Source organism: Panthera uncia (assembly GCF_023721935.1).
Source record: "Panthera uncia isolate 11264 chromosome B3 unlocalized genomic scaffold, Puncia_PCG_1.0 HiC_scaffold_1, whole genome shotgun sequence".
NCBI classification, from domain to species: domain Eukaryota; kingdom Metazoa; phylum Chordata; class Mammalia; order Carnivora; family Felidae; genus Panthera; species Panthera uncia.
Genome location: NW_026057582.1, coordinates 76471652 through 76497549, shown reverse-complemented (window position 1 = coordinate 76497549; position 25898 = coordinate 76471652). Strand labels below are relative to the sequence as shown.

Genomic DNA, 25898 nt, shown 5'->3' with positions numbered 1-25898 from the left:
TTTCCACTCAAACACGAGGTCTCTCTTACCTTAATCATCTAACCTTGCTTTATTTTTTTCCACAAAATGTATCCCCTTCTAACACAAATACATACACACACACACACACACACACACACACACACACACACACGCTTCTTTATTCTCTGCCTCTCCCTGGCAAGTGTAAACTGCACAAATATTTTTGCTATTTCTCTTAAAGATGGGATTCTTTGTGGTAGTAGAATGTTTGAGTTGAGATAGCACATCAGAGATGACTTTGTTTTCCCAGAAATGAGCTTTCCTTATAAGGTATTCTTTTTACGTGTTTTTATATATCAAGAAACTTCAGAGGAGTGAAGGAAAAATTGGAAGCCTCAGACTTCCAGTTGCATTAAATTGTTGTCTTGTCCCAAGATCATCATCATTGTTGGTGTTCTTTTTTTTTTCTTTTTTTCCCTTATTTTTATTGAAGTATAATTACCATACAATGTTATATTAGCTTCAGATGTACAATATGATTCAACAATTTTATACGTTACTGGATGCTCATTAAGGTAAGTGTATGCTTAATCCCCTTGATGTATTTTACCCATACCCACACCCACCTCCTCTCTAGGAACTACCAGTTTGTTCTCGATTTGAGAGTCTATTTTTGTCTCTTTGTTGTTGTTCATTTGTTTCTTCAATGTCACATATGAGTGAAATCATAAGGCATTTGTCTTTGGCTTATTTCACTTAGCGTTGCACCCTCTGGATCCATCCATGTTGTTGCATATGGCAAGACCTCATTTTATATAGCTAAATAATACTCCATCTTGTGTGTGTGTGTGTGTGTGTGTGTGTGTGTGTGTGTGTGTGTGTGTTATTAAAAAGGTATGGTGTGTGTATATATGTATGATTATAAGTACACATACTTATTCATCTGTGGATGGATACTTGGATTGCTTTCATGTCTTGGCTGTTGTAAATACTGCAATAAACATAGGGGTGCATGTATCTTTTTGAATTAGTATTTTTGTGCTCTTTGTGTTCTAGTACTTTTGTGTTCTAAGTACCCAGTAGTGTGATTACTGGATCATTGGGTAGTTCTTTTAATTTTCTGAGGAAACTCCATACTGTTTTCCACAGTGGTTGTACCAGTTTGCATTCCCACCAACGGTGCACAAGGATGCCTCCTCATTGGTGTTAAGAGAGGCCACAAGAGAAGTACCATGCTGAGTTGTCAGCAGACCTGAAATCCTAAAGCAAGCCAGGAGACGAGTGCTTTGTCCCTTAAGGAAGAGGGTTTAGAAGTCTGCTAGCATGTGGAAGAAAGCACAGGAGAAATATTGAAATAGACATAGTTTTGTGTAAATGCAGTTTCTTGTCTGTTTCATCTGCCCAGTTGGAGTGGCAGTAACATCAGATGGGGCCAGGCTTTCCGCCTCCGGCATCTCACCACAGGCCACTACCTGGCCTTGACAGAGGACCAAGGCCTTATACTGCAGGACCGGGCAAAGTCAGACACCAAGTCCACAGCCTTCTCTTTCCGGGCTTCCAAGGTAAGGTGTGATGAAGTCGACTTTGACCTCATTTAAGAGTGAAAGCTCTGAAACTTCCAGAAAGCACTATGGCTGAAAAGAAAGTGGGCTGGAACAAGAAATTCAGCCTTCTGATAAACACTTTCTTCTTCCATCTTTTGAATTGAGTGTATAGGGGAAGGATCACAGGAATGGGCACTATTGCTCAGAGGCTAATGAAAAATGTTGTTTAATATATTCTAAGTTGTTTTTAATACTTGGAAACATATGCTTCAGTCCTATAAGGCAATGAGAACATGGAAGCATAAGTTTTAATGCTATATTTGTTTAAAGCAAGGCGGCAATCTCTTTCAGAAAGATGCAGAGAAGACATAATTCTGAATATGACCTCTTCTTGCAGTTATTTGTATTATACAAAGTCACCAGTACCTTCTTCATCTTTTTCCTAGGTTGTCTCTTCTCTCAGCTCTCACCCGTCCATCCCCAACCTCCATTAAAAGCAGACCCTCTGGTAGTTAGGTTAACTGCAACATGTAGCTTTGCCTTCTGATGTGTATATAGGCATCTGTTTTTTAAAGACTTCTTTCTATCCTTAACGTCTAGCTAGGTTTTAACTCTGCATAACTCAGAGCTGGATCTAGTTGGATGGTCAGAATTGCATGCTGAGCTAACTTCTGACAGAGAGTTGGATGCTCTGTCACTTTACGATTGTTCTGGAAAGATCACGCAGGCATCAGAAAGGCTGTGCACAGATGCATGCCTAGTTATCAGGGAGCCTACACCTCCTAATGAGACAGTTCGACATCTCTTTTGGGGGTTTCATCTCTAGTTTTGTTCTTTGCTCTTTTCCAGAAATAGATCTTGATTTGTGTTCCCAACACGATTCCAGGAAGGGGTGGTTGATGATTCTGTTCATGTAGGACTCGGTGTGAAGCTGACAGATGAATTTTCCATGGGCAGCTCAACTTCTCAATCAATCAAAGGAAGACAGTCTTCCACCATTGCCCTTCTTTGAAGCAGGGGGCTCAGACTCGTTTTTCCTTCTTTTTTATGGTCCCACAGTCTATATAGGCAGAGAATCTCTTTGGTATATAGGTTTTTCTCCCCAAATGGCCATGTATCAGAGTTAGGCTATTTCCACACCTTTATTTCAAACATTAAAATATATAAACTTCTTACCCTAAATTTTTCTCAGATATCACCTTCCATCTGCTTCTCCTTAAATGTTGTGTTGGCTCCTTGAACTTCATTCTGGTTTTCTGACCATATCTCCTTTATGTTACCTTTATTTAAGTTTTTTAGGGTTGCCAGCAAAAGAAAGATTTTAAATATAAACATATATCTATGTAGCAAAACATTTCGGGCTCCAGGAAGTTGTTTATGGTGGTGTAACTTGCTAAAAACTCAGTGAAACAAAGCAACAAAAAAAGTCCGAAGAACAGAGACAAGCGAGATCATATTCTTCCCTAAGACACAACTTGGACATGGGGTGTAGGGGGCAACAGCAGATGTGGGAAGTTAAAAAAAAATCTGGGGGAAAAATGATTCATTATAGCGGATGACCAAGTAAATGCCTTTCTAAGAATGCCAGCTTGGCTTTTTCTCTCCTTGAGTGCTCTACCGTGATCCCCTCAGCCCATTCTAGATAGGCTGAGCTGGATGGATCTGTGACACTGAGGTCTTTACTGTTTCAGAAGGGGCTTTTCTTACTATAGCAGACATTCAGGTGGCCTTCCAGGCAGCTGGCAGAATCCTGTTCCAAGGGGACTCTTGCATTCCATTCCTTTCTTGGCTCAACCTTGTATAGGATGGCTTGGTGCTTTCCATGGTCTCTGGGGAGAGCCAGAAAAACTCAGAGCACCGTAGAGACTCCTTCCACTTGGCACCACTTCTGGCCTGTGAGCACATTTATCCTCAAAAGGCCCATTTCTTAATTCCCCAAGTCCCTCCATTTCTCTGCACATGGAGGCAAGCAGTTTATGGCTGAAAGTCATCGAGGTACCATGGGGACAGCCAGCCTAGCAGAGCTGGATGTAAAAGTCACCCATGAGTCACATTGTCCTATGCACTTGGCAATGTTGTTACATTTCGGTGGAGTCACTATGTTAAAGGTTTTAAATAACTCCCAGTGCAGCAGTATTTGGCCCAGCTATGTTCATTTTAACATGGAAGGAGCTGAAATTAAAATGACCTATGCTCCATGGCAGGCCAAGATACAGCTGTGCTCCTCCAGGAGATCGGGGCTTCCTGAGGACATTGTGTGGGCAGAGCATCTGGCATCTTAGAATGTGAAGCTACACCATAAGCAGGAATGTATGGAGCACACATGGCTCTGCCATACACAATGTAAAGAACTCTTGGGAGAAGAACACTAGAAATCCCTTGATTGCTCTGGAGGCTCAATTCCTCCCTAGTAAACGTGGTTTTACCTTGCTTGGTGCAGGCTCTTCTCCCTTCAATGCACACTCCAGTGTGCTTGCCCTCACTGGGGAGTAGTGAGGCTCCCCGCAGAAAGAGACTTTTGGCTCTGTTTCTGAATGGTGTGAGAGCCATTGAGCCATCTTGCCAGCTCTTGCCTGCTATAGGTGCTATGTGATGGAACAGATGGCAGACAGTAGTCTCAGATACCATTTCAGGATCTGGGTGGTGGCACAGGGGTTGGGGGAACTAAGTGGAAAGGCTGAGAGGTGGAGATTCTGTGTCCTTTGTGCCTTTGTGAATAGGATTAAGAGGGTAATCATCTGATCCCCTCTGTATGTTGGAGAATCTAGGAAACAGAAAAAGAGATTCCCAGGAGGGACACTCTGGGCTCATGTGTTCAGGGAAGCACTGGGTTAGCTGAGCTGTGAGTCATTTGGCACTGATGGGCTTCCCACCCCGTGTTCCTGTCTGGCTTCATTAGCCTGTGACAGCTATGACTCCTAAATTGGGGACCATGGAACAGCTGCAGGTGCATGTTAAAATCCTTAGCAGGCTGCCCTTAGGAGGAAGTGGCAGGTACCCTGTGAATCTTGTACACATGGATAGGACAGGGGTGTGACTGAGCCTTCGTGGAAGGTGCTCAAAACTAACACCTGCTGCAGTCATTGGCTCAGATGAAATCAAACCGAGGCCTTCGAGCAAGCCCTTTGAGGCATGGAGAATAATGAGCAGCATGTGATCTTGGTCAGTTTCTCTCCCTCTCCTTCAGCAGCGTGATCCAAATCAACCTGGAGGTCGGGGATGTATTGTTGCCCCTGAACTGCAGCATCACAACTTACTTTTTTTTTTTAACATTTATTTATTTTTTAACATTTATTTATTTTTGAGACAGAGAGCATGAACAGGGGAGGGTCAGAGAAAGAGGGAGACACAGAATCTGAAACAGGCTCCAGGCTCTGAGCTGTCAGCACAGAGCCCGACACGGGGCTCGAACCCATGGACCGTGAGATCATGACCTGACCGAAGTGGGACGCTTAACCGACTGAGCCACCCAGGCGCCCCAACAACTTACTTCTTTAATGTGGAAGTGGTGTAAGATGGAGGATGGCTTCCAGGTCACCGAGATCTGGCCTTGACTCCCATCTGCTCTCTGTGTGATCTTTGACACGGTCTTACTCTGGTTGCCCCTCATTTGAGGTCTGTCACAAAGGGTTAAGATCCAATCCCTGCCCTTCCATCTTATCTACATCACTTGGCTCACAGTTGCCTTGAGCGCTGGCATGCTAAATATTTACCAGTCCTTGAACATGTTACTTTTTCTCACTGCTAAACCTGGACCTAGAATGCCTTCTACTCCTCCTACACACCCCCGCTCATGAACTCCTTCTCACCCTTCCAGACCAGTGTCCCATGCCTTTTACAGAAGGAGGGCTCTTCCGTTGTCCTCCAGTAGGGCCCTGTTCATGCTTCTGTAACAGCCATCAGTCCCTGGACCGGGAGCCCCTAGATGACAAGGACCACATATGCCCCCCTTTTTGCACCCCAGCACCTGGCACAGTGTGTAGCATGTGGTAAGTGTGGAGATTGCTTCCTGAAGGCATACATGAATGTGGTCACACGCTAAGATAGGCTAAAATCCATTTCATTTTAACCCTCCTCATCTTCATAGAATTATCCTGCCATCACTGTGTAATCATTTTGGATCAGAATACTCTCCCTATAAACATTCAAGCAGACAGATTCATTATTTGGAACATCTAAGTCAAATTTCTGTGAACTTGATTTCACATCATTTCCCCATTGTCTTGACATTGCAAAGCCATTCCCCAAGGATTGCCAGATAATGTGATTTAATATTTTCTCTGGCATAGCAATACTGTCTATTTAGCTGTCATGTCTGCACATCAGTTTACAACACTTTATTCCTCTTGGGGAAGAAGGAATTAGTAATGTTAAAGCAAGGCTTATCACATGTAGCCATTTATTTTAGAGTTATTTTTAATGATTGTACTGTAAGTCTTGAATGGTCGAGATAGAATCTCAGAGTTTGCCTATTTTATTGCATAAGGAAACAAAACTACAATTGTCCCCGATTGGAGGAAATTTTTCCTCAGTGTATTAAACACTAAATTCAGTTTAGTCAGCAATGATCAAATATCTACTAAGCACTGTGTTCTTGGCCAGACTTCCCTGTCTTTTATTTTTCTTTTAATTTTTTAATGTTTGTTTATTTTTGAGAGAGAAAAACAGAGCACAAGCAGGGGAGGGGCAGAGAGAGAGAGGGAAACACAGAATCCAAAGCAGGCTCCAGGCTCTGAGCTGTCAGCACAGAGCCCACGAACTGGGAGATAATGACCTGAGCCAAAGTCGGATGCTTAACCGACTGAGTCACCCGGGCTCTAAAAAATCCCTGTCTTTTAAAAACTGTACACTGTTCTCTCTGATGTGTATGGAAAGCATCTCTGTAGACTAGCCTCATGTGCCCTTTAACCTTGGCGGCCTGAATCAAGATGGCAGCTGGGCTCATGGCACATCCCTTAGGAAAACATTGACTCTGATTATTCCAGCCCCTTTGCTTGATCTCCTTCCTCACTGAGTTATCAGTAGGGGAAAGAGAGAAAAGGGCTAGGAGAAAACATCTACCTTAAGATTCAAATATCTAGAGACAACAGTTGTATTTCATTTCAAATAAACTACACATGTATTTTTAAAATTTAAACCAATGATTTCTCAAGTCTTTATTGTTCAAAGTGGACCAAGTAGAGAAGCAGTCAAGGAAAACAGTGGGTGTAAAAAACCTGAGTGTGAATCCTGGCTCTCCCGTTTGCTGTTCATCCTTAATGTCTTTTGTCTAGAAAATGGGGGTGAGGAAGTGTGGTTCAAACGGTTGTTGTGCGGATTCAGTGAGACAAGGAAAGTGGCCTGGGAGTGTTTCCTTATCCACGAAATGGCGGTAGTATTGACTTCCTCCTGGTGGTGGTGTAGGAATTAAAGGAGAAAGACAGGGAAGAGCCCCCAGGAGAAACGCACCTTCCCTAATGCAGCAGACGAGTCTGGTCCGCCCTCCACCCCCACCCAGCACACTGTAAAGTGGGAGTGAAGTCCTCCCACCCAGCCAGGTTCCAAGCGGTGTCTGAAAGTGTGTGATTTCTTTAAAGCCATTCTAAGACCTTATATTTTAGATTAGAAATTGAGAAAAGGACTCTGTTGTGGACAAGTGAACCCAAAGGCTGTTTCTCAAAGTTTCTCCAGAGACGCCTAGGAAGGAGCCAGGCTAGCCAGGACTTTTTTGATGATATACCCCAGTATCCATGGATGGGTCTCCCCTTCCCACATTTGCTTTTCCTCTGAAACATTTTTGGGTGATTACAGTCTGTTGGAAAGGTACTTTCTTGTTGTCTGTGGACCCAGGCAGTTTAATTATGTCAAATAACAAATTTCACTCTAATTAAAAAACATGAATTAGGACCTTCTCTGTTCCAGATATGCTAAATACTGATGTCATAGCTTAAAAATCACCTGTCTCTAGCCTTGTTTCTTTTCAATCTATAATTCACACTGCTGCTGGAACAGTTATTCTAAGATGCAACCCTGTGTTATCCCCCCGCTTAAAATTCTCAGTGGCTTTCCATTGCCAACACTAGCTTTTCCCAAGAGGTGTTCCAAACAATAATTTTATGAATTTTTTTTTGAAAAGCAGTTTGGCTGCATTACACAGAGTTCAACAGATTTTTCTGTTGTTTGCTTTTTACTGTAAGACTCTTAACAGTCCATATTATGCAAGCACTAATGTTCCCTTTGACTCCTGGTGTAAGAATTAGAGCTTATCCAAAGTCCTCTTTTCCTAGAGAAAGTCTGTTAATTTTGTGAGTTTGAGAAACATGTACCTATGATAACAACGTTCAGAGTCCTTGTTGTTCAAGTCCCTTCCTGAACTTCAGCCACACTCCTTGCCACACTACACCCATCTTATTAGAATCCAGTCCCCTTATTTTCTTTCTCGCTTCTCACTCCTAGCCAAGCTCACTTCAAGTGTCATTCTTACATAAAATCATCCCTAACTCTCAGGCAGAATGGATTGTTCTCTCTCCAAAACTCCAATTGCACCTTCACTATAGACCATATCCTCTTGCTATCATTATTGGTTTGTATGTATGACTTCTAAGTTGTATATGAGCCCAGAGCCACTTTTTCACAAAATAAATGCATATATTTTCAACCTTTCAACCTTTTCATTATAATTACCTTTAAACAAATGAAACAGTAATACAATTAATACTTAGCTGTGTTAATGGTAACCATTCAAAAACTAATGTGCAAATGAAAAATCGGCTTTGGAATTATACTTGATTTTAGATTCTTTTCTATTACTTACTAGCTATAGGACTTTGACCAAATTGCTCAAATTCTGTAAGCTTCAGTTTTATCATCTATAGAGTAGGAAAAAGGAAAACCAAAGGACTGCTGAAAGGTTTAGAGAAAATGTTTTTAAAGTGTCATGGATAATACGTATCACTGTGTAGATCCTTGGTAAATTCACATGATGGCATTGCCATTGTAGGGTACTTAGCAAAATACTTTGCTCTAAGTAGGTGCTAGACAAACTCTAGTTGCAATTCCCTTCCTTGTCCTTCTAGCAATCTTAAATCATTCTGGAGAGCAGCAACTTAATCATTTAAACCAGGTATTTATTCAACACTTGTGACATGGTCATGACCATTTCATTAAGAAGTTCTCAGTGGAGACAGGAGAAGATGATGATCCATCAACACCTCTCAAGCCAAGTAACCTATTCCTTCTTAGAATCAGCTCATCATCTAACACCGGGAAGGTTGATGGAGATCAGCAAATTGATGTCCACAGACCAATAAAACAAAAGGAAATTATTTGCAACCTATTTTAAGCACAGCATAGTATGGAATACAAAGACAAGCAAATCCAAGTCCTGCCCTTGGAGAGTTTTCAGTCTGGTAGGGGACAGGAAGCATGCCAGCAAAGGATTCACAGAATATTGTAAAGAGCCTTGACAGGGGAGAAAAAGTGCCATGAGGTCAGAGAAAATGCAAAGGTGGATCTGGGAAAGGCTTGATGGATGAGATGTAAAGATGCAGAGATGAAACGGGGTTGCCAAGCAGAAAGCGTAATGTCCGTAAAGACCCAGAGGAAGGGAATCTTAATGTATCAAAGGAACATAGTCCAATTTGATTAAAGTATATGGTATATATGAACTTTAGAAATGAAAATTGTATCTTATAGGAATTAGGGAATTAATGCAAAGGAGTAATTGGATTAGCCCTGTCATTTAGGAAGAGTCCATTTGCAGCAGTAGATTAAGTGCATATGGGGCCATATTCCAGTGAAAACAGAGGGGAGCATTTGTGCATGCTCACATCAGAAGATCAGGAACCTGCTCTCAGCTGACTCAGGCGTCTCTACCATGGATCACTCTCCTTTCTTTATTATATTCTCAGTGGCATTTATGTTTGGCTTAGGTTGGCTTTTACATTTATTTATTTTTGAGAGACAGAGCACAAGTGCAGAGGGGCAGAGAGAGAAGGAGACAGATTCAGAAGCAGGCTCCAGGCTCTGAGCTGTCAACACAGAGCCTGACGCAGGGCTCGAACTCACAAACCATGAGATCATGACCTGAGCTGAAGTCGGACGCTCAACCAGCTGAGCCACCCAGGTGCCCCTAGGTTTTCTTTATTGTTGGCTTGTCTCCATGTCTTAGTTTTTCTTGTTGTTTCTCTGGTTTTTCTTCTAATTTAGCAGTGGCCACTACAGTGACCACCATAGAACTCTGGAAGTAGATGCTGTTTTGTAAAACCAAAGATGCAGAGAGATACCCTATTCTATAAATAGTAATGATCCATTGATTTCAGGCTCTAGAAAAATTAGATCCCGGTATTGCTCTTCTTTTGACAAAGTCATATTTAAATAAACAAAAAGTGAGAAAATGAATGAAGTGACCATAGTCATTGATAGTTTGGGAACATGCACTATTTTAACTGTGAGCTCTTGGCAGTCAGCATAATTACTCATATTTAACAGTTGTAGTGTATATTATTTTATTATATTTTATATTTTATTTATATATATTATTTTATTATATTTTATCCAAATTATCTATGCTTTAGGGAACAGACCAGAGAGGAGAACTTTGCATCAGAATTAGGAATATTTCTGGAATGAAAATAAAGTATCCATTGTTTTGTAAAATAAATGAATTCTTGACCCCCTGCCCATAAAGAAGTCTTAATATATCAGATTCTGTTTTCCCATTGTCTTTTGTTATAAAATCAAAGATAAGTTCCTTTAGAAATGTTCATTTTGAGAAATGTCATATTTAAAAATCCAGCCAGAGTTTCAACGTACCTTTAAAATAAGAGTTTCCTTGTAAAGTATTAACATTGCTCAAGATGATCCTGTAAAGGTATACAAAATAATTAATTTTGCTGTTAGGAAGGTTTGAAGGAAGAGAAATCAGACCAAAATGAAAAAATATATTTGAACGAAAAATGACTTAGCAATATATATACGTATGTGTGTGTGTGTGTGTATATGTATATATTTCTTTTTTTTTTTTAAATTTTTTTTAACGTTTATTTATTTTTGAGACAGAGAGAGACAGAGCATGAACGGGGGAGGGGCAGAGAGAGAGGGAGACACAGAATCGGAAGCAGGCTCCAGGCTCTGAGCCATCAGCCCAGAGCCCGACGCGGGGCTCGAACTCACGGACCGTGACATTGTGACCTGAGCTGAAGTCGGACGCTTAACCAACTGAGCCACCCAGGCGCCCCTATATTTCTTTAATATATATTAATTAATTGATGGGTGCTGGATTCTCTGTATTGGGAATCCAAAAGTAATTGAAATCTGGCCATGCCCTTGATTGTTTTGTAGCCTGGCAAAAGTAAAGTGTCATATAAACAAGCATATTTACACTGTGATGGGCTTAAGTGCTCAGTAAAGAAATGAGGCTGTGCTGAGGGAAATACAGCAGGAGAAACTACCTGACCCTCACAGAGAAGGTGGCATCTGAACAGGGTGTTGAAGGATGAGTAGGAGTTTAGAACAGTGGGGAAGAACGGAGCCTCTGGAACTGAACCTCGTGGGTTAAATCTTGGCTCTTTTCAGGGTACCTGAGTGGCTCAGTTGGTTAAGCATCTGACTGGCTCAGGTCATGGTCTCGCAGTTCATTAGTTCAGGCTCCACGTCGGGCTCTGTGCTGAAGGCTCAGAGCCTGGAGCCTGTTTCGGATTCTGTGTCTCCTTCTCTCTCTGCTCTTCCACTGCTCATGCCCTGTCTCTCTCTGTCTCTCAAAAATAAATAAAACATTAAAAAAAAATCTTGGCTCTTTGACTAATTCTTGAGTGACCTTGGGAAAATTATTCAGCTCTCTGTATCTTCGTTTTTTCCTCTGAAAAACTGGGATAGTATTTGTAGCTACATCCAAAGCTGTTGGCAAGAATTCATACATGTAAAGAACTTAGAACACTGCCTTGCACTTGGTAAGAGCTCTGTACTTGTGTGCTATTTGTCCCTTCGTTAAGAAAGAATAAAATTGTCACAAGCAGAGGGAACGGCATGCTGCATTTTTTATTTTGTAAAAAAATCCAAAATGCTGTCTAGCTAATGGCTTTTACAAATGAGCAATTTAATGCAAGATGTAGAGGAGAAATAGAAGTCAGGTAGAACCATCAAGAGGCCTTGATTAATGAGGAGGGGACAGAGTTACCATGCACCCCAGGTCTGCTTCCTGACTCCATCTTTGACAGGCACCTCAGCTTGTCACCAGACAGATAACTGATGTGCAGCAACTCCTTTTTCCATACTGGAGAAAAGACTGTAGTGAAACAGAGGTAATTGAAGAATGAAACCCATTGCCTGCAACACACTACTGAGGAGGCCATAAGAGACAGATAATACTGGTTACAAGATTACAAGGACAGCATAGTAGCCACTACCTAATCCACGAATCTGCTTTCTCTGCTGATCTTTAGAAAAGACTTTAGATGTTGTTAACAGATACATTTAAAGCCCTGACTTTGGGAATTTATATCAGGTGACTATTGAAACTACAGAGGATACAACTTGCTGAAAATAAGTTAATTGGCCTGTAAAGTGTTGATTACTATTAAGGTGTCTAAGTCAGGATAAGAAAAGTAGAAAATATGGTGGAGAATTCTATAAAATCAAAACCAAAGAGAGACCCTACCAGCTGTCTCCTTTCCCCATGGATTTAAGTAATTACTAAAGTGGCTGAAACTTGAAATCCGTTGACTTTACAGTTAACAGCAGCTAAGGGAAGCAAGCCTTTCCGAAATCCTGGCTTGGACAGGCACATCATGATGATCTGGGTAATGGGTTCCCTGGCTGACAAATTCTGCATAGGTGATGTGTTTCATATATTGCATTTCTATTTAATCAGACATGCCTTTGTTTCATTTTCTGTGAAATAGGAAATCAAGGAGAAATTGGATTCTAGTCACAAGCGGGATATAGAAGGCATGGGAGTTCCAGAAATCAAATACGGAGATTCCGTCTGCTTTGTCCAGCACATAGCCAGTGGTCTGTGGGTGACCTACAAAGCACAAGATGCCAAGACCTCCCGCCTTGGACCTCTGAAAAGAAAGGTGAGGCTCACGAAGGCTGTCCAGAATTATTTTCCACTAAACTGGAAGCAAGTAGGCAAGAGCAGCGATCAGGAGCATCAGGCGAACATGATGTTTGTTTACTTCACACTGTTTTTGCTATTCTGAAGAGTTATTCTGTGACAGATTGTACTTCCTAATTGGTTATTTTGACCCCATATTCAGTGCAAGGGGAAAAAAAAGTTAAATACATGGCAAATCTGTGATGAAGGGGGAGAGTTTGTTCAATGCTCTCTAAAAAACCTGAACTAAGTAACTCTTGGTGATATGCTGTTTGGGGATTACTCACACCATTGCTCTCTTCATTTAAGTGGATAATTGAGTTTCTGTGTGATTTTCATGATATAGAGACTAAATAGAATTGCTACAGAGAAAATGCAGATTGCATGATAACAAGCCCACAGGAACCAACATGCAGAAAGAAGAGATCGTGTGCACTGATAGGGTATCCACAGAGAGCACTCAGATTGGAGTGGCCCATCACAGCCGGCTGCATTGGGAAACTGGCTTGGATACGCACCACATCTTTGTCCCAAAAAGTTGTTGTAACAGTTTTCTTTTGATAGGAACCAGAGAATAGATGGCAAGGGCATGAGTTTTCTTGGAAAAAACTCTTTACCAAACACCCATTTGGGTAGTCAAGGAACCCTAGAATGGGGTTCTAGGAGCCATTGTCCACTGTAGCTTGGGTTTATCAGCCAAAAGTGCAGGTAATGCAAAGCTTCCCAGAATGCAGGTTGTTGTAAGAGGGGAGGTTGGAAGCAAACCTTAAGGCAATAACTTACTTTGGTGTAAAGTAAAACATACCAAGAAGATATCCAGAAATGTGAAACTAAAATTATGAAGAAGAGAGAGAAAATTAAAAAATAACCAGCCACACTGAGTAGGTTATACTGACTAGGTTGTATAGCCCAACAACAACAACAACAAAACCATTTGAAGGCCTCAGCATCCAGGGCATGAGTGCTAAAGGTCCCAGATGGAATGTGGCTATGCCAAGTGAGCCACACCTTTGTCTCTACTTGCCCCTCAGCGTATTTTCTGAGTTGCGGCACCAAGGAGGTGGGGGCTTGTGTTGGCCTCATTGGGCTGGAGAAGACAGATGAGAGAGGAGGTCAGCCAGGGTCTCTGGGACTTAAGAGGCCAGTGTTCTAGAATGGAGGGAACTCTAGAAACATGAACCTGAAATTCTATGTGCAGCTTCCCCTGAAGCTGACCATGGATGGGCTGTGAAGCCAGGACAGTAATAGAAGTCTGCAGCTATGATGGACAAGAGAACAGCAGAGATGTCAACAGAATGACAGGACTAGGGAGGCCAAGGTTGGGGTTCAGGATCCCTCAGATTGGACCAGCCCTTGAAAATACAGTAGGCTTTCAGTTAAATCCCAAAAGGGCTCCACCTCAGGAGTATGAAACTACCCTTGGAGGAAGGGCACCTTGAAGACAGATGCCAAAAACCTATCTATCCTACCAGCCTATCAGAAGAAAATTAAATCCTCTGCAGAGTACAATAATATTATCTAGAGTCTCCACAATTTTTCACTCCTACTAAGGAAATGATGGCATTTAAAGAGGGTGGAATTTGTGGATCTTGGCAATAGCTCTGGATGGGAGGAGACATACTCAAAGGACCCTGCTAACCAGGAGAGATCCCACCTTGAGTTGGTGACTTATCGTGCCTCTCCTTGCGTTTCTCTTCCAGGACCATAGTCTGTATATTTATTGAACTGCTGCAGTGTGCATGTGAATTTGGGAGGTCCCTTCAGAAACTCTCTAAAATGATGTCCTAATGTTCGGCCTCAGGCAGGGCTGCCCTGCTCTATTTTGTGAAGAGCAGGTTACATTTCTTTCCAAAAATACAAAGGATATTCAAATCTGTGTTAAGTATTTCATAAAACAAATCGGGAACCTAGAAAAACCAGTGGGAAACAGAGACAGTAAAAAAAAAAAAACCTAGAGAATGGCAACTCACCTTAAAGGAAGCCACCTCCTTCCCATTCCCATCTTGGGCTTCTGCTGTCTGTTCTTGGGTCATGGGATTCCTCCGGGAGAAACTGGGCTGCGGTGATCAAAAGGGCACATAGTAAGAGTGTTCTAACAGCTGCATTCCCCCTATTTCTCATTACTTTCTTGTTTGGCTGGCCGTTTTGGATGTGGTATCTGAACAAGCAAAATCTAAGGATTTTGGTCTTTAGAGACCCGAATACTGGGACTGAGGCCAGAGTAAACCTAGCAGCAATATATTGCCGAATCGAAATGCTTAAACAGTTGCTGGGAAGCTCTGACAGGGTAGTTCTGAAACAGTTGGTGAATCCAATACTAAGAGTATCCTTTGCTAACACTTAAGCTAGATGCGGTGCTAAGTCTTGTGTCAAAACTGAACATAAACTTTTGTAAGCCAGTATTCTACTTCCTGTGTGAATTCATTCTATTAGGTAGGACACAATTTCAGAAGGACAAATAATGAGAGATTTTCACGTAGAAAGGAAAAGAAGTTGCTTTGAGCTAATAGTGAGAAAGACAGGGATGCCAGGGTGGCTCAGTTGGTTAAGTGTCCGACTCTTGATTTTGGCTCACAGGTCATGATCTCATGGTTCGTGAATTTGAGCCCCATGTTGGACTCAGTGCTGACGGTGCAGAGCCTGCTTGGGATTCTCTTCTGTCCCTCTCTCTCTCTGCCCCTCCCCACCTCTCCTGCTCTCTCTTTCTCTCTCAAAATAAATAAATAAACTTAAGAAAATAATAAAAATGAGACCAAAATGCTTTTACTAAAGATATTTTATAGAGCTACATGTTCTATTTAATTGACCCCACCCCACACCCCAGGACCTACAAATGGTCTCCCTTCACTTACATCAAGAGGAAACCATGTCAGGAAGTTGAATTAGGATTTAACTCTGCCCCACACCCTAAAACCTTATAAATGGTCTCTCTTCACTCACATCAAGAGGAAACCATGTCAGGAAGTTGAATTAGGATTTAACTCTGACTTGACTCAGACTCAAACCACCCCAGTTAATATCTGCATACACTTGATCCTTTCAAGGGAAAATGCCACTGACTTCCATCTTCAAAGCTGCTAGTCCTGCCCCAGAATTGTATCCTGATGTCACTGGTGGTCAATTTGTATATTTAGCTTTTAGATAACTGATTTGAAATCAGTAATACACTGCCCTTTATAACAAGTATTCATTGAGTACCTCTTAGATTCTAGGAAACATGCTACGTGATTTGCATGTAAATCATTTAGTCCTCAAAACAACCCTATAAGTCCATTTGATGGTGAAGTTGAAGCAAAGAGAAGTTAAGTGACTTGCTTAAGGTCACACAGCTGGGAAGTAGCAGAGTAGGACTGGAACTCACATCAACTAATACCAGAGCCTATGCTTTCAAACCCCCTCCTTAGCCTCCATGAGAAGCAAACTACGACCTTGAGCTGCATCCCCATTTGTACAGTCAACTGTAGCTATCCTTCAGGAGGGGAATCTGAGCCTGATCCCAGTAGAGGATCTGTTAACCCAGTAGAGTTTTCTGTCTAACTTGTTATTCTTCCTCAATTTATCTCTGGACAAAAAGACTCTGAACAAAGTGACTTTTCCCGTTTCCAAGGGTAAGTTTTTGTGTTGATTTCAAGAGAAAAATCTATTATAAAATATGTTTTCACCTTTTCAAATAGGCTGTCCTAAGGAATTTACTGTAACTCATACCATAGTAGCACATAAAATTTTATTTTCCTCAAAGCACTGTGTCTCAGGAATGATTCATAGGTCAGTAATAGGGAGTATGGGCAAAATAACTTTGTTAATGTCCCATTTTCAAATGACCCAGAGGAACCTGGTTGGGGGGAAGGAATACAAGGGATGAGGTAAATAAATACTGCAAGAAAAGTTGACTGTCCAGCTATGGAGTCACGTATAAACGGCCCTGGTTCTTTTGCTCTGCGGGTAGGTCATACTCCATCAGGAAGGCCACATGGATGACGGGCTAACACTGCAGAGATGCCAGTGCGAGGAGTCCCAGGCTGCTCGGATCATCCGGAACACGACAGCCTTATTCAGCCAGTTTGTAAGGTACATAAGCTCCTTCCCTTTATCTGAGAGTTTCTACTCTGTGGCCATCCAGTCCTACCTACCCCCACTCCCTTTTCAATACTTGAAGTTTTCAGGAAATTATTAAACACCAGCAAAGAGTTTTACCACAGAGAGCTTGGGACCGAATCTTATTTCCCAGCAAATGACCTCCTACCACCTTCTCCCTCTGCCCAACAGATGGTTGAGCCCCATTGGTTACTGAGGTTGGTGTCATGAATACCCAAGGTCTCCTCCAGAAAATTAAGTGAAGACTGCCAAAGCACTTTAAATCCCTTCGGTATTAGTGTGTGAAGAGGGGAGAAACAGATCCACACCCTCCCGTGCTATTGAGAAAAGCTTTCTACATCATTCAGAATCGTTGCTATGGTTTTTGATCCAAGTAGATTTGCATTGAAAGCCTTGTGTTACCCACCTATGGCTGAGACCTAAATGGGAAAAGTAACTGAACTGCCTGCTTGGATCATAATCCCCTGGATGCCGAAACAATGCTGCCAATGCAGAACGCTGTGGATTGTGTTCACCAATTACCATGAGAAATGGATTCTGTTGTAAACAGTGCAGTGTTCCAAACTGTCCTTTTTTTGTAGGAGAATATCTCTAAAGCCAGGGGGGCTTAAATTGTGTGTGTGAATTTGCATGAAATAAGAAAAAAATTTTATGCCTTTACTTTTCCTGTTGGAATAATGTGATCCAAGCAATGTGTCAGTTAGGATATAGGCTAAGCTGCTGTTGTAATTCAAGATACACACTTATTTCTCTTTTAAGTAATAGTATAGGTTAGGCAAGGTCTGGCTCCAGGGGCTCAGGTTCCTTCTATCTTGCTGCCCTGAGATTTACAGGTTCTTAAAGTGCGTCCCTGACCCAGCACAGCAGCATCACCTGGGACTTGTTAAAAATGCACATTCTCAGGTTCCACCCCAGACGTATTGAATCAGACACCTGGGAAGCGGTACCCCCAGAAAATCATGTTTTGATAGGCCCTCTAGTTGATGCTGAAGCATAATAAAGTTTACAAACCACTGCCCTGGAATAGAGGTCTTACCCTTGGCCACATACTAGATTTCTCTGGAGAGCTTTTACCACCCTGATGCCAAGGTGGCATCTCATACCAATTGGATTAGAATCTCTGTGGTTGGATTCCACCTCTAGCTTTGCCTAAAGCTCCCCAGGTGATTCTAATATTCAACACCATTGAGACCAACTGTCCTGCTATATTTTCTTCATCTACATGATCAAAAAAAAGCTTGCTGGCACCATTTCTCAGGTTGCATACTGCCAAAAAAACCCCAAAAGAATGGAGGGTGTGGGGGAAGAAATTGGAAGTGGCGGAGGGCAAGAGGTTTTTTTTTAATATAGGACCCAGAAATAGATCACGTTTTCTTGAACTCTACTAGTTAAAACTAGTCATGTGACCACACCTTGCTGCAGGGAGGCTGAGAAATAGAACCTCTGGTTGGTTGGCCATGTTCCCAGTACCACTCAGGGGGTCCTGTGACTAAAGCAGAGAAAGGAAGGAAGACAGGTACTCCTACCGCCGAAGGGAGCTGAGGCCTTCAAGTCAGCCATTCTGTCTGCTTGTGGCCCTGCCACTGGTTTCCTGTGATCCCTGAGCAAAGTGGTTCCTCCCTTCTGTGCCATGCTATGTGTCACCTCCCCTTCTTCATAGAAAGGGTATAATATGAATGAATAGCTTGGTATAGGCAGGAAAACATAGCTGTGTGCAAACAAGAGTTTTTTGTGTAGTCTGGACTGTCACCAGAACCATGACCCTAGAGGTTGGATGGCTTTATTTGGTTCTTGGTTCTCTCAAACCCTGCCCCTGTGTCTGTCTTAAAAGTCCTTGGCCGGCCTCATAGATATGCAAAAATTAATTCAGAATGAATCAAAGACCTAACTGTAAGACCTAAAACCATAAATACCGGGAGAAGAAAACAAAGGCTTAAATTTTTATGACCTTAGATTAGGCAGTGGTTTCTTCAATATGACACCAAAAACAAAAGCAACAAAATACAAAATACGAAGCAACAATACATACAAAAAGTATGTAAACTTTATCAAAATGAAAAACTTGTTTACTACAAAGGGCACCATCTAGAAAGTGGGGGGAAAAAGCCTACATAATGGGGAAGAATATTTCAAATCATACATCTGATAAAGGATTTGTATCTAGAATAAAGAACTCTTACAACTCAACCTTGAAAAGACAATTGGGCCAATTTACAAATGGGCAAAGATCTGAATAGACATTTCTGCAAGGAAGATACACAAATGGCCAATAAGCATATGAAAAGATGGCCAGAGCCATTAGCCAGGAGGAAAATGCAAATCAAAACCACAGTGAGAGAACACTTTGCTCTCACAAGGATGACTATAATTAAAAAGACTTAATAAGAAGTGTGAGACAGGATGTAGAGAAATCGGAACCTTCATACACTGTTGGTGGGAATGTAAAATGTTAAAGCCATTTTGGAATGCTGTCTGAAAATTCCTTAAAAGGTTAAACATAGAGTTACCATGTGACCCAACAGTTTCACTCCTGGGTATATACCTAAGATATATGAAGCACGTCTACTGAAAAACTTGGACACAGATGTTCAAAACAGCATTATTCATTATAGCCAAAAAGGGGAAACAACCCAAATGATGAACTGCTGAATGGATAAATAAAATGTGCCTTATGCATATCCGTACAATGGAATATTATTGGTCCGTAAAAAGGAATGAAGGACTGATACATGCTATTTGTGGTATGAGTCCATTTATACGAAATGTCCAGAATAGGCAGTTCTGTGGAGACAAAGTAGATCAGTGGTTGCCTAGAGCTAAGTTGGTTGTAAGGGTCAAGGGGAGTGACTGCTGACGGGTGTGGAGTTTTGGTCGAAGCTGATGAAAAAAGTTCTACAATTGATTGAGGCCATGGTTGCAAAACTCTATAAATACACTAAAAACCATTAAACCACTGAGTTACACCCTTTAAATAGATGATTGTATAATATGTGAATTATATTTTAATAAAGCTATTACTTTAAAAAGTCAGTGGGAGTTACATACCTGACAGTGGGAAAATTATTTTTAAGCAGCTTTATTGGGCTATAATTTACATATCATAAAATTCATCCTTTTAAGTATGCAACTCAGTGAATTTTAATAAGTTTACAGAGCTGTGCAACCATCACCATAATTCACTTTTAAAACATTCCAGTCCCCCCAAAAGATTGCTTATGCCCATTGCAGTGTATATCAGTTCCCACCCCCAGCCTTAGGCAACCAGTCATCTGGTTTGGGTCTCAATTTAACACATTTATAAGTTAATGTATACGATATGTGGTCCTTGGATCCAGATTTTCCCTTAGCATTACATTTTTGAAGTTCATCCCTATTGTAGTACATAAGGGTGTTCTGTTCCTTCTTATTGCTGAAGAGTGTTCCTGTGTATGTGTATCTCATAATACACATCCACATATAAATGTCTGCGTATGTGTATGTATGATTGTGTATATACATACACGTGTGTATAGAGAGATCTATCTATAGGGAGAGATGAACAGACAGGTACAGATGCACCTCACTTTCTGTGTGCCCTTTGAGGAACAGTGGATTTTTTTCTATTTTTGCTTATGATCAGTAATGGTTCCATGGATGTTTGTGTAAAAGTCTTTTGATATATATTTTAATTTTTCTTAGGTAAATATCAGGAAATGGAATTGCAAAGTCATATGTAACTCATTTAAACATTTTAATATTTTTATGATAAAATATACAAAGCATAGAATTTACTTTTGTAACCATTTTTAAGTATACCATTTACTGATGTTAACTAAATTCAAATAGTTGTGCAACAGTTACCGCCATCCGTCTCCAGAAATTTTACATCATTTCAAACAGAAATTCCATATGCATTAAGTAATACCTCCCTGGGGCGCTTGCGTGGGTCAGTTGGTTAAGCATCCAACTTTGGCTCAGATCGTGATCTCGCAGTTCGGGAGTTCGAGCCCCACATTAGGCTCAGTGCTGACAGTTCTGAGTCTGGAGCCTGCTTAGGATTCTGGGTCTCCATCTCTTTCTGCCCTTCCCCAACCTGTGTGCATGATCTCCCTCCCTCTCTGTTTCTGTCTCTCTCAACAATGAATAAACATGAAAAAAACCTCCCCATTTCCTCCCTTCCCCCCCCCCCCCCCTCCCCCCCCCCCCCCCACTCAAGCTCCTGGTAACCATTATTCAACCTTCCTGTGAATTTGACTGACTTAATTAGAATCCTACAATATTTATCTTTTTATGCCTTGCTTATTTCACTTAACAAAGTCTTCAAGATTCACTCATATTGTAGCATGGTAGAATTTCTTTCCTTTTTAAGGTTGAATAATATTACGTTGTATGCAAATACTACATTTGGTTTATCCATTCATCCATCAGTGGACATGTAGGTATGTTCAATTTTTTAAGAAACTGAAAACCTGCCTTCCAAAGTAGACACACCATTAGACACTCCACACAGAAATATATAAAGTTCCAGTTTCTCCACATCCTTATTGTCTGACTTTTGATTGTATATATTCTAGTGGATATGAAGTGGTATCCCATTATGGTTTTAATTTGCATTTCCAAAATGACTAATGATTTTTAACATCTTTTCATGTGCTTATTCCTATCTCTTCTTTAGTAAAATGTAATCAGGGCTTTTGCCTATTTTTTTAGTTGGGTGTTTTGTCCTCATGCTGACATTTGACAGTTTTTTGTATCTTCCGGATGCATGTTTTTTATTGATTCATGATTTGCAACTATTTTCTCTTAGTTTGTGGCTTTTCTTCTCATTTTCTTAATGATGTCTTTTGAAGCACAAAAGGTTTAATTTTGGTGAAGTCCTACATGACATAACTTTTTTTCTGGACTGTGCTTTTGGGTGTCCCCAGAGTCACCAAGACTTTCTCCTGTGTTTTCTTCTGAAAGTTATATAATTTTAGCTCTTATATTTAGGCCGAGGTTGCATGTTGGATCAATTTTTATACACGGTCTGAGGTAATACGAATTGAAATTTATTTTTTTAAGTGGATCCTGTAGATACCTCGTTGTCCCTGTACAATTTGCTGACAAGACCCATCCTTTCCCCATCACATTGCCTTGGCACCTTTGTCAAAAGTCAAGTGACCGTAAATATAAGGGTTTATTTTTGGACCCTCAGTTCTATTCCACTGGCTTTCATACCTGTGATTTGGCCAAAATGATGAACATAGCTTTGTAGTAAGTATTGAAATCAGATACCGTGAATCCTCCAGTTTTGTACCTTTTTTGCAAAATTCTATTGGCTCTTCTGAATCCTTTGAATTCCCATATAAATTTTAGGGTAAAGGTGTCAGTTTTTGCAAAACAGCCTGCCAGTATTTTTATAGAGAATGCTTTGAACCTTTAGACCAATTTTGGGAGAACTTTTATCTTAATTATCCTGAGGCTTTTGATTCATAAACATAGAATGTCTCTCCATTTATTTTTCTTGAATTCCTTTCAGCAAGGTATTGCAGTTTTCAGTGTTTAAGTCTTGGGCTGCTTTTGTAAAATTTGTTCCTAAGTATTTTTTTTTAATGTTTATTTATTTTTGAGACAGAGAGGCACAGAGTGTGAGTGGGGGAGGGGCAGAGAGAGAGGGAGACAGAATCCAAAGCAGGTTTCTGACTCTGAACTGTCAGCGCAGAGCCCCACGTGGGGCTTGAACTCCGTAACTATGAGATCATGACATGAGCTGTACTCAGACACCTAACCAACTGAGCCACCCAGGTGCCCCCTAAGTATTTATTTCTGATGCTACTACAAATGGAATTATTTTCTTAATTTCTTTTCAGATTTTTCACTGCATAAATAATACTGGCATATAGAAATTGAGTTTTTAAAATATCCATCATATATCCTGTGACTTAATTGAAAATTATTATTCTGGTGGATGTGTGTGTGTGTGTGCACACGCATGCTTTATCTACATAAAGGGTCATATCATCTGTGAATGAAGAAAGTTTTATTTTTTTCTTTCCAATATGGATGCCCTTTCTTCCCACCCACCCCCACCCCCACCCCCACCACCACCTCATGACTGCACTGACTAGAACATCCACTATGATGTGCAATCAAAGTGGAAGGAACAGACATCCTTGTTTTGTTCCTGATCTTAGCAGGAGAACATTCAGTCTTTGTTTATTAAATATGAAGTTAACTGTAGGGTTTTTATAAATTCCCTTTATTGGGATGAGGAAGTTCTCTTTTTATTCCTAGTTTGTTGAGAGGTTTCTTTCATCTTGAATGAGTTAGATTTTGACAATCTTTTTTTCTTTGTCTATTGAGATGATCATATGGTTTTTGCCCTTCATTAATACAGTTCCATTAGAAGATGTTACATTAACTGAGAATAGGGTGTTTAATTTCTCACTGGTAAGTTGACTTGTCTGTTTCTCCCTCAATTCTCTCAACTTTTGCTTCATACATTGTGGTCTCTGTTGTTACGTGGTTATATGTTTATAATAGGTATATCTTCCTGATAAATTGACTCTTCCATAGTTACAGAACATTTCCCTTTTTTCTCTGTGAACATCTTTTATCTTCAAGTCTGTTTTGTAGAGCCACACCAGATGCCTCATATGCAGTTTATGGTTACTGTTTGCATGGTGTAAGTTCTTCAGTCCTCTTACTTGCAGCCTGTATCTTTGAATCTATAAAGTGGTCTTATAGAGAGCATACACTGAATTTTTATTTTTATGTGCTCGGACAAGTGTCCTCCTTTTATTGGTGTGTGTAATCCATTTATAGATAATGTAGTTATTCACATTGTTGGATTTATGCCTGCCATTTTGCTGATTTTTATAGATCTCGTGTTCTTTTTTCCTCTCTTCCTCTCATTGCCTTCTTTTGTGTTACATAGATATTTTCTAGTTTACCATTTTAATTTCTTTAAGGTTTTTTGGTTTGTTTGTTTTTATTTGGCTACTTTTTTGAGTTATATTCCTAGTGGTTGCTCTAGGAAACTCTGTTTTGGGCTTCTAACACTCCACCTCGGATTAATACTAACTTAAGTAAAATAAAGCAACTTTGCTCCAGTATTACTTTCCTCCTCCTTGTGATAATATTATCATGTATATTACATCTCCATATGTTATAAGCCCAGTTTTATCATTATTTTCTTATCCATTTGTGTTTTTTAAAATATAAGAACAAAAGAGAAATGAATATGTTTATACCATATTTTATATTTACCTGCACAATTACCTTTACCAGTGCTCTTTATTCCTAGATGTGGATTCTGCTTACTGTCTGGTGTCATTTTATTTCAGCCTGAAGGGCTTCCCTTAGTCTTTCTTAGAAGGCAAGCCTGGTTGTCTTGTAAATATTTCTTACAAGTATTTGCTGATGGAACTGCTTGTGGGCTAGATGACACATTCAGAGTTCAGGCAGTTTTAGGTCTGTCCTGGATTTTGCTTTCTGCTTGTACAAAACCTCATATTCGGCCAGAGATGAGTAGATAACTAGGTCCCTCTCCAGTACCTCCTGAGCACATGTGTGGCCTTGCTCATTGTCTACCCCACCTTGTTAGAACTTCTTTGGTCTGAAGCTGGAAGAAAGCATGGAAACAGCCTCAGACTGAAACACCATAGACTCCTACTGTTCTTACTGAGGCTCATTATTTAATAAATCAGTCAATCAGTCGATCAGTCTCAATTTATTGTATGGCTTTGGTCAATTTCCAGAGTCCTAAAACAATTGTTTGAGATGATTTACCCCAAGTTTATCATTATTTTGTGGGAGAGAGGATTTCCTGAGCTCCTCACTCAGCTGTTCTGGATGTTTCCCCTTCAATGCGGGACATTCTGGATTCTCCAAGCCCTAAGATTTTTTTTTTTTTTTTTTGGAAGAAAGGAGGACTACTGAAAAACCCATGCAGCAGCAAAGGGGGCTGCAAAAGCCATAGCACTTGAAATTTTCAAGAGCTGGAAAATGAAGGATAAAAAATCATTTGTGAGTAAGTTTCTCCTCTCCTGTCTCTTTTGAGAAACCAACAGAACATGCTGTGTACAGTGGAAGCCAGAAGGACAGGGGGTGGCCTTCTGGGAAAAAACACATTAAAGTTAAATTAATAGGGAAGGAAGAAGAAAGAACAATGAGGAAGAAAGGTTGGCGTTAGCTTGTGCTGTCTCATCATCCTCTGGTCAGTTGCTGGGAGCTGTCCAATAGGACAGATGAACAACGTGAGGGGTGAGGGAGTCTCAGAAATCCTGCTGACGAGAAGATATTGCCCAGCTGTCCTGAGTTTAACCTTATGATCGAAACAATACATAAATAGTTGTGTTATGGTAATAGTATGGTAAATATTCAGAATCCCTGGGATTGTACTTGAATTAAACAAAAGAAGTCCTTGGAAAGATCTGAGAAGGTAGTGGGGCAGTGGCTGAAGTAGGGAGTGAAAGATGGCTGGGATAAAGTAGGTACCATTGTAGTTAGTTCTGAATTGAGACATCATCTTGTCCCTATGTCCCTTCTTGGTACATCTGGGCCTCCTCCCTAAGGTTCTGGAGTAGAACATGAGCGCCCTGAAGCCATTCAGAGGTCATGTCTGTTTCCCCACTGCCAGGCATGTGGTATGTGCTCTGTTTTGAGGGAAGGGGGGGATCTGCCTTAGTCCAGCGGAAGACTATTATATTGAGGTGTCTCGAAAGGACAAGATAAAGCAATCGAACGTTGAGAACCCACCGAAAAAATTAGACCCAGAAGGACCCTGGCAATAGTAGATTGTACCTTTCCTATTTTCCAGGGGGAAAGTGAAGCCCAAGAGGCTTAGAAGCAGGCACTCCAGATAGCACATGTTCATGGCATTGACTATAACTTGGGTTTCCCAACCCCTGTAAGTTGCCCTTTCAAACTACAAAATGCCAGCAAACCTCTTGTATGTTTTCATCTTTATTTTAATCACACACTTTTTACTGAACTGGTGTCATTGTTTCTAGTAGAATTAAAATGTTTTTATAAAGGGGGGCAGGTGGGGCTAGGGGACTCTGCAACTGGACCAAACATACTGGGGAGACTATGTTCATTTTTCTCTGAATCTAGAACTGGGAAGTCATTCCCAATTAGGTTTTGTAGTCTCTAACCTTCACCTCATGTCCTCACAGCGGGTATACTATAATATCTCAGATAGTCATTAGCATTCCTTGAGCACCTCCACGGTCCAGAACACACACTCATGAGAAGGATCTCCC

The 25898-nt window shown here is 40.8% G+C and overlaps 1 protein-coding gene across 1 annotated transcript in view; it reads left to right on the top strand.

The window, feature by feature from the left end:
• The window catches only part of RYR3 (ryanodine receptor 3), a 367593-nt gene that overhangs the window by 87154 nt on the left and 254541 nt on the right, over positions 1–25898 (top strand). Inside the window, exons 10-12 of the mRNA XM_049611650.1 lie at positions 1367–1523; positions 12386–12559; positions 16526–16647. Of these exons, the coding sequence (XP_049467607.1) occupies positions 1367–1523; positions 12386–12559; positions 16526–16647 (453 nt within the window). The remainder of the gene's footprint in view (positions 1–1366; positions 1524–12385; positions 12560–16525; positions 16648–25898) is intronic.